General features: G+C 38.7%; 2 protein-coding genes across 5 annotated transcripts in view; both read left to right on the forward strand.

The window, feature by feature from the left end:
* fgd (faciogenital dysplasia) overlaps positions 1-138 on the forward strand; it is a 78,156-nt gene extending 78,018 nt beyond the window's left edge. For 3 of the 4 annotated variants that reach the window (XM_081348123.1, XM_081348120.1, XM_081348122.1), the window contains one exon: positions 1-138. This exon is cut by the window's left edge and continues 540 nt beyond it. The gene's annotated coding sequence lies outside the window, so the exon portion shown is untranslated. The other variant, XM_081348121.1, reaches the window with a different exon arrangement.
* Positions 139-6,947: 6,809 nt separating this feature from the next.
* Positions 6,948-10,000, forward strand: part of susd3 (sushi domain containing 3) — an 11,069-nt gene continuing 8,016 nt past the window's right edge. The window contains exon 1 of the mRNA XM_081348130.1: positions 6,948-7,139. Coding sequence (XP_081204256.1) covers positions 7,091-7,139 — 49 coding nt within the window. The 5' untranslated portion in view covers positions 6,948-7,090. The remainder of the gene's footprint in view (positions 7,140-10,000) is intronic.

Here is a 10,000-nt window from a genome sequence, read left to right on the forward strand (position 1 = left end):
GGTGGATCCCATGAAAACTTGCACCTGCTTCCCTTTTAATAGAGTTTGAACCAGAGCCAGTATTATTAAAAGCCTTTCATGTGTATAAAAGCTGTCTTATAGCATATCAATGAATTAAAGAGTATCTGGTCACTGGTGTTTATGTGAGACTTTTTACTTTTTACTCAGTTCATTTATTAATTACTCATTTATTCAGTTATTTGAAATGAAAATAATGTACATTTATTTTAACTTTGGCATGCTTCCCCACAATACTGTATTATATATATATATATATATATATATATATATAAATATATATACATACATATATATATATATATATATATATGAAGAGTTCAGATGCAAAAGCCTCTAAGTGCCATCTGAAATTTTCTTCTAGAATGATCATTTTTATGAAGCTCGTATATTTAAGTTCAGTAATTTCACTTAAATGACAATTAATAGGTTATTTGCATTGCCATTTAAGTGAAATTGCTGAACTTAAATATACGAGCTTCATAAAAATTATCATTCTAGAAGAAAATTTCAGATGGCACTTAGAGGCTTTTGCATCTGAACTCTTCATATAATATATATAAAACCTTTATTTTATATAGCGCCTTTATAACTCTCAAATCTCAAAGCGCTTTACATAAACAAATAAACCACTGGATATGTTTCTTCTTCATAAGAGGTTTTCTTGGGCGGTACTGACTTCCTGTTGGAGGATTATTCAGCCATTGTGAAAGTGTGTGCTGTGACTATTTCATCACTCTCAGTGGATTTTAACAGGGGTTTCAGGGTATGACAATGATTGAAAAGTTTCTCCTTTTTTAAAATTTTTTTTATTCATGTACAGACAATGACGGCGTCGTCAAAATGATCCCGTTCACGCGCTGCATTCTGCTGCCAGGCCAGTAGGTGGCGATGTGAAGAAACACTACGCGCCTATAGACGGAACACGTAATACACATGATGTCACTGTGTTTTTTAGCTTACACAGAGACGATAACGGTATCGTTGTCAAAAATTTGCACTTTTGTTGTTCTTTCAGGCCCTCAAAATGTTGTTGTCATGTAACTGAACGGCCAAAACATAAAAAGTTTTTGGTTGAAATCAATGTCGTGTACACAACCCCTTAGATGCTGATTATTATAAGACCATGTTTGCAAAAGATATGAAGTGTTCTTAAAGTCCCACTGAAGTGCCTTGAAATGCACAGCATCATTCAATGTGTTGACGTAATTTCCACTGAAACAGGAAGAGAGTGGGCGGGGCATATCAAACAGCTCCTCCCCTTTTTAAAAATAGCCAATAGCGTTTGGTTTATATCACAGCTCAGAGCTGTTGAGCTCATTAAAGCCGCAGTTTCCTCCTAATCTCGAACCGTTTCTCCTCCTAATCTCCTCCATATTGCTTTGAAATATCATTCTGTGCAGAATTCAAATGGATCCGATACGTGTTCTGGTCCGCGGCGACTCGATCACATGATCCGCTCTACTATCGTGACGCTAACGTGAAACCAGACTTCTTTCGCCCCAATGGAAAACATATTCACACTGTCTGAATCGTTCCCTATCCCTATATAGTGCATTATGTGTCATTCATGATCGATTTCAGCCACAGCTTCAGCGTCTGTGTATAATGTAGGGGGCAGAACGCAGTGATGTCATTAAAATCACTGATCCATAGTGGCGGAAGTGAGAGAGACTAAGTTTTGAAAGCTTATATCTTCTAAATGCGAGTTTTGTCATTGTTTTGGAGCACACATGCTTATAGATAACAGTAAGACTAGCATTTTCATCCTAAAAGCCAAAAAAACTTACATTTTGCTGGTACATGCTGGACCTGCAACAAACCAGGTGGTTATACCTGTAAAAGGTGATCAAGAGACTGGAAGACCAGTTTTCCTTATTATAAGGAATATATGAAGAGTTCAGATGCAAAAGCCTCTAAGTGCCATCTGAAATTTTCTTCCAGAATGATCCTTTTTATCAAGCTCGTATATTTAAGTTCAGTAATTTCACTTAAATGACAATTAATAGGTAATTTTCATTGCCATTTAAGTGAAATTACTGAACTTAAATATACAAGCTTCATAAAAATAATCATTCTAGAAGAAAATTTCAGATGGCACTTAGAGGCTTTTGCATCTGAACTCTTCAAATATATATATATTATAGTGGCTATACTTTACTTGATTATTGTCTCAAATGAGTCAGAATTAATTCTCTTCTGAGGCAGCAGAGGATGCCATGGTCCTCCAGTCTTGTTATTGGGAGATGTGAGGGTATGTGGCTCTACCATTGGAGAAAGTATAACATGTGCCTTGATAACAATCACATTACAGCCTTGACATCATTGTTCAGAGTTGTCCGGGACAGTTTCGGGGGTAATGTTTAAAGTCTCCCTGTGGTGTAAATCCAGCTTTTAATGTTGTTTATGTGTCTATGTGGTGTTTTTAATGTGCTTTAAGACAAACCATGTGTAAATTCATAAGTCGACACCATTGCTGAGTATTTCCTCCTTAAAACTGCAGTGAACCAAAGACAGTCTCAAAAACACACTTTGAAATCGCTGGTGTTTCTGACGTCACAAACTACCTTGTAACCAATCAGATCAACGTGTGATCGTCAACCAGTGGATCTCTGAGCTGAGTGAGTGAGTGGAGGCGGGGCTCATTTGCATATTCATAGAACTGCGCATACTAAATGAGGCGAGATACATTCAAGATATTTAAAACGTTTAAATAAGTCATTTTGGTGATCAAAGATGAGTTTTAATGGATAAAATGATTGACTACAGGGGGACTTTAACAGCAAACATGTTAGCATATTAGCAGAGAGGCTGTCAATCCATTAAATAAGCCGTTTTCCCACTTAAAGCGGTTTATTCAGCGTAGTGAAGCCGCTCCTCCATTGACATCCATTAAAAACAAACAGCCTCTGGTCTCCTCCTCTGCGTACCGCAGTGTTAGCATGCATTATGCCTGTTTTTGCTAACCTGCTTTCTAGTGGCTTTGGTTGAGGTATCGTCACACCTCGTTGGTCTTCCTGTTATGCGTGTCACCTGACCTTCAGTACTTCCTCTTTCTTGTTTCTGAGTTTCTACATCTGGCCCCAGGATGCCTTTTAGATGTAATAACATTTACACAAACCCTTTGCATGACTTTCACTTCATTTTTCTAATTCTTAGTTTTTTTTTTCTTTCCAAGACAACGCCTAACTCCAGCTCATCGAGACAAGGCCTCTGTACAGTGATAACTCTGTGGAATTCATAGACAATTGCAGTTTTAAAACAACAATCTCAGAATGCATAAGCAAACACCAGTCCACATTCAATTTAATATGCATATCTGCATTTTAACATAACACAGTCTGATAACTGAATGTCCCACATAAAATATATCAACATTAGGCCAGTTTAAACATACCCTGCTCATTCAAGTGCTCTAACCTTTGATAGAAACATACATGAAATAATACTGTATAATAATGTATAAAATTATACAGAAAGACTGCAATTATATTACTATAAATGAAGGAAAGTGCAACGCGCAACATGACAGGATAACTCCCGCCTTCTAAATAAAAGAGAAGAGAAATACCTGTGAAAGGACAGTGTAACTGGACAGTGAAATACAAAAAGAAAACACAAGTACTGGAATTCATTGTTGTGAAATCAGATGCTAAACCAATATTAGGAATGAATGCATGTGAACAAATGGGGCTCATACAGAGAGTGATGGAACTGAGCAAAAGTGGCCAGATGGATATCTTGACGGAGTGTGCTGATGTGTTTGAGGGCATAGGTTGCCTGGAGGGCGAGCACACAATCTGGATAGATGGAAATGTGGTTCCGAGAGTTCATCCACTTAGACCCTGAGAGAAAACCTGAACACAGAACTGAGCAGAATGGAAAAAATGAAGGTAATAGCGAGAACTGAAGAGCCCACTCAGTGGGTCAGCCACATGGTGATTGTGGAAAAGTCTAATGGGGAATTAAGAATATGTTTAGACCCCCGAGTTCTCAACACAGCGGTAATGAGAGAACACTACCAGCAACCAACGGCAAAGGGAAATACCTAGCAGACTCTCAAAAGCCAAATACTCTACAGTGTTGGATGCAAGTTCAGGTTTTTGGCAACTCAGATTAGATGAAGCCAGCTCTCGCCTTTGCACATTCAACACTCCTTCTGGCCGCTTCAGATTCCTCCGACTCCCATTTGGGGTCAACTCCGCTCCTGAAGTTTTTCACAGGACGGATTAAGTTGAGACATGCATTGATGATCTTTTGATGTGGGGAGAAACAAAAGCGCAACGTGATTACAGACTGAGGCAAGTGTTAGAGAGAGCAAGGGTCAAGAACTTCAAGCTGAATAAAGAGAAGGCTTAGAGGAAATCAAATATCTCGGTCACATCTTCGCAAAGGATGGTTTGAAACCAGATCAGACCAACATAGAGGCTGTCAGAGAAATGGCCACTCCGGAATGCAGAAAGGATGTGGAGAGATTTCTAGGCATGGTCACTTACCTCGCAAAGTTCATTCCAAACATGTCACAAGATACTGAGCCATTGCGTGTGCTTACCAGAGATGATGTTGCTGGCAGTGGGAGGAGGAACACTGTTGCTGTTGCTGTTCTACCTCAAGAGGACAAGCCAGTGGCTCATGCATCACATGCATTGACTGAAACAGAACAGCGTTACGCGCAAATAGAGAAGGAGATGCTGCGATTGTGTTTGGAGCTGAGAGTTTTCATCAGTTTGTTTATGGAAGAGAGGTAGACGTACAATCCGGCCGCAAACCGCTTGAAGCAATAATGCAAGAGCCGGTGAGCAGTGCTCCAGCTAGGATACAGAGACTGTCAATGAGACGACAAAAATATCAAGTGAACGTGCAGTACAAGCCAGGTAAGGAGATGCACACAGCTGATGCATTATCCAGAGCGCACTTACCAGAGACCGGCCCTCCTGATGAAGGAATAGAAGCTCAGGTGCATAATATGGTAATGTCAAACTTACCTGTGCCAAATGAGAAACTAGATGAATTCAGAAAGGAAACTAAGAAGGATGTGATTCTGACAAAACTCACAGAGACAGTGCTAAATGGATGGCCTGAAATGAAAAGTCAAGCAGCAAAAGAATATTGAAACTTCAGAGAGGAAATCTCAGTTGTGGATGGAGTTTTGCTCAAAGAAGAACGGCTCATGGTTGCAGCATCAATGAGAGCAGAAATGCTAAAGCGAGTTCATGAACGTCACCTAGGCTTAGAAAGCTGCAGACGGAGAGCGAGGCTCTTTTGCCCTGGAATGTCGCGAAGCATTACGGAGATGGGATACAGCTGTGATGTGTGCAGCACACACCAGAAACGCCATTACATCCACACAGTGTTCCTGAAAGACCCTGGCAGAAGATAGGACATGTTTACCTTCGACCAACAGGAGCATCTATCTTAGTGGATCATCACTCCAGATTCTCTGAAGTGGAGTGGCTTGGATCAGATACAAGAAGTGCAACAGTCATCACTCATCTGAAGTCACGATTCGCCAGACGTGGAGTTCCTGAAACGGTCATTTCAGACAATGGGCCACAGTTTAGCTCATGTTTGCGAAAGAGTGGGAATTCATGCACAAAACCTCAAGCCCCCATCACACACAGCCGAATGTAATGGCAGAGAGAGGAGAGCAGACTGCTGAACATGTGCTTGAGAAGGCGAAGGCTGATGGGAAAGATCCTCACCTGTCTCTGCTGAACCTGAGAAGCTCACCCATGAGGAGACCGGAGCATCTGCAGCCCAACTGGTGATGGGTCGAAGACTGAGAACAAGACTTCCCATTACATCAGAGTTGCTGAAGCCTCGCATGGTAACTAACCCAGGACAGCAGTTGTTAGAAAGCAGACAAAAGAAGCAGAAGGAATATTTGGACCAAAGATCCAGACCTCTTCAGAAACTTCCGCTTGGCGACAATGTAAGAATATGGCAAGTTGGCACATGGAATCCAGCAGAAGTTCCTGGACTTTCTGAGCAGCCAAGATCTAATGTCGTTCACCGAGGGGAAGGTGAACAGAAGGAACAGAACATTTTTAATGAAATCAAAAGAACACAGTGACACACCAAGGAAGGACGCGGACAATCAAAATGTGACTCAACAAAATGGGTGTGACGACACAGAGGAAAGACAGGACATGGACACTCAAACATGGAAAAGAGATGTCCGTCCCACGAGCTTTCAAGTCTACCTGTGGAAACTGCAAGTGGACGAGTCTCAAAACCAAGAAGGCTTTTTGAGAAGTAGTTTTATGATTTTTTTCCTTAAGTTTAAGCAATAACACAGTTAATGGACAGTGTTATGTTAAATGAAAGCCTGACAGATGCTTAAAAAAATGCTGTTGTGTTATGCTGTGCAGTGATACACATTTGCTTTGTAATGGTGGGCTATATACAAGCTGACTGAAGCTCTTTTGCAGAATGTAAAAAAAAAATAATAATAATAATTATATGATATGTAATAAATGAGTCACCTATTGCCACCCTGAAGCATAAATGTAATGTTGGGGCTACGGGGCCTAGGACAGGTCTCGTGTCTTCTCCTTACAACACATGGAAACATCTTTTTTTACTTTTCTTTTTTTTTTAAAGCTGAACTTCTTTTAACTTGAAATTGATTAATATATAAAAAAAATCTAAATTATATTAAACTTAAACAAACAAATAAATAATTTAACAGATATAGCTAGCGAGTAACGGTATAATATTTTTAACTCCATTTAAATGAATTGAAAACCTTTGATAAACCTATATGTAATTCTCTTGTTCATTTGTCTTATGTTGAGAGAAAGGATCTGTGGAGAATCCTTGAGCAGTGACTGTCTTCGGCTGTCATCGGTCATCTAGAGTTTAAGCTGAGAGAGACAGTGTGTCCTTATCATAAATCCTAAATACTCGCTCCAGACTGAGAGTAGGCTACTGTCTGTCTGTCTGTCTGTCTGTCTGTCCGTCTCTCTCTCTCTCTCTGTGTGTGTGTGTGTGTGTGTGTGTAACGCCTCTCTGCGCATGCGCCGCTCCTCTGACTGCGGAGTGAAGTGAAAGCGCTCGCGCAACAGTTTGAATGGCATTCATCATCAGCGCGTCTGAATCAGGGATGGGAGACGGAACAGGTACATTCATCCACACACACACCTTCAAATACACACTTCAGCTCTTCATTCATCCACACACACCGTCAAATACACACTTCCACTCTTCAAATGTACATTCATCCACACACACCTTCAAATACACACTTCAGCTCTTCAATCATACCTACACACTTCAGCTCTTCAATCATCTACATACACCGTCAAATACACACTTCCGCTCTTCAAATGTACATTCATCCACTCACACATCTTCAAATACACACTTCAGCTCTTCAGATGTTATTTGGCTAGAGATTTGATGCGCTTTATAGCACAAGATTACTCACTGACACTTTATTTTACAGTGTTCGTTACACATGTTAGACTGAACTGTAAATATACTTCATTGTTGTTCTCTTATGATGCATGTACAGTTATAATCTGCTCTGCAGAAAATATCCAGTCAGTTGTAGATGCTGAGCCTACAGAGTTTTATAAGTCTGTTTAATATTTTAATATTTAATATATCAGTAATGTGGTAAGCGCATATTGTTAGTCAGAACTTATTTGTGCAACAGGGGCGACTTAAAATAAAGTGTAGCTAATGAAGTGAGCTTTCTGTTAGACGCGATGGAATCGGCGTTTTTTTATTTAGTGTGTGTGTGTGTGTGTGTGTGAGATAGAGAGACAGTGTGTGTGTGTGTGTGGTTTTCATGCGACTAGAAAAGATGAGCAGCTGTGTGTGTGTGTGTGTGTGTGTGTGTGTGTGTGTGTGTGTGTGTGTGTAAAGCAGGAAACGCGTCTTCTGTAAATGACAGCGGTTCTCTGATCGGAAACGCGCTCCGTTTTCCTGTGTCTTTCTTCATCTTGCGTTCTCTGTTATTTGTTTCGAGGTGAGGTTTACTCAAATCTAAAACTGCATTCTGGTGTTGTTTCAGTGGAACATTCTTGCAACTTTTTCTATATGAAAACAATTCATGGTAGAAAAAATAATAATATATATATATATATATATATATATATATATATATATATATATATATTTTTTTTTTTTTTTTGTATATATATATATAATCAGTCTATTTGATAAGCCTATTCCTATCCAGGCAAGTGTATATGCTGTAAACATTTTAAACACGTAAATGTTGTAGGCTACTTACAATATATTAATTACAGTTTCGGTTGGCCAAATGTGATTTTATATATATATATATATAATTTTCTGTTCCAGGCATTGCTGTTGCCTTTCATAAAATCACTTTAAAATCTGTGATTGTGTGCAGTCGTCAAAAAGTTACATTTGTTTCATAATAGGCCTATTACCCTTCATCACCTGGTCATGTGACATGAGGAGGCACACAACTGACAAACACACATTTTAATTTGGTTATTTAAAACTGTTGTCTGTCATGCTTGAGAAAGTTGATTTCATTGCTGATTCCACTGGTTTCATTTTGTGTGTGTGTGTGTGTGTGTGTGTGTGTGTGTGTTTTATTTTTATTTAATTTCCTGGTTATTTTTTGATCAAAAGCCAGTAATAGACCTTAATAATAGTCAGAGCAGAAGCCATATAGAATTGTATGCGAATTTGAATAAAAAACAAATATTGAAAATATAAAAGCTGTGAGGGATAGACTACAGTATTTACTATGTGTAATTTTCAAAACTTTCACAACTTTCATTTTTTCGTAATATTTCATCAGCGTGTCGTTAAACTACAGTATTGAACATGTACTTCTGTCCCTCAGCCTCGTTTTCATTCCTGCCAAACCCAAGATAAGCTCTTTATAGGCCTAATTTTAGTTTATTAATAACCGTATCCTGAGAAATATTCACTGCAGTAAAACTGTCCCGGTCTGCCCGTACTGTACATTTAAACCTAAAATCGCATGCGGTTCATGTTTGTTTGACACCGATTTACAGATTGATTGTGTGTGAAATGTAACAGGCACACCCTCATTACACTTTCACTTCTCACTAGAGCAAAAACACTACTAGTGTACAACAAAACATCCGTACAGATGAATCATGTAAACTATAAAACACACAGTGTACACAGTGCAGAGAAATATGAGAGTCATTCCTGGGAGTCGGTGCCGTTGTGTCTCAGTAAAGATCATGATCTGACTGCCTTAAAATGTTGAACAATATCAGTTTTAAACCTGTCTTAGTCATAAATAACACCATTTGTAATCTAAGCATATTGAAGTTTATTAAACAAATCATTTGACAGCATTTTGAGCCACCATATATCAGCATTTTCCCTCTGTCCCAGGCCTGTGTATCCCAGTTTCATAATACAACACTTACTATGATTTTGTGCACTTTTGTCCATTGTTGGGCATATCAGTAAATATTCTCTCTAATGTATATATTCTTTTCAATTATTACATTTATTTTTGCAATTATAATCAAGGTTTTTAGCCTTGTCCCTCAATTTATTTTACTACTTTTCCTTTAAATAAAAGTTGGAAAAATGAAATGACATCATATCATAAAGCATAAATCCCTTCTTTGGAGGGAAAACAGAGTGAGATCCTTGGTTATTTTAATTGTCTATTTTTTTTAACCAATTTTATCTTTCATATTTGATGTGGTCAACCTTAGTATGTCCACCCTGTTATGGGGAAAAACATTAGTAGAATAATCATATTTTTTTAATTAGGACCATGCGATGCTTCATGAGACGAGCCTTCGATGTTATCTTGTTTTTGCTCAGACGCTGCAGAGGAGATAACAGAGAGGACGCTGACACTGAACATTGTGATTGTGAAAGTCATTTGCGCTGAAGTTGGAGTAGTAGTGCATTTAAAGTTCTTTGGCAATGTTTTACATATTGTTTCCCATCTAAATCCAGTTCATACTAAAGTAATAATGTAACTGGTTGTCCATCCATCCAT

This window comes from Scardinius erythrophthalmus, assembly GCF_964197995.2.
Source record: "Scardinius erythrophthalmus genome assembly, chromosome: 20".
NCBI classification, from domain to species: Eukaryota; Metazoa; Chordata; class Actinopteri; order Cypriniformes; family Leuciscidae; genus Scardinius; species Scardinius erythrophthalmus.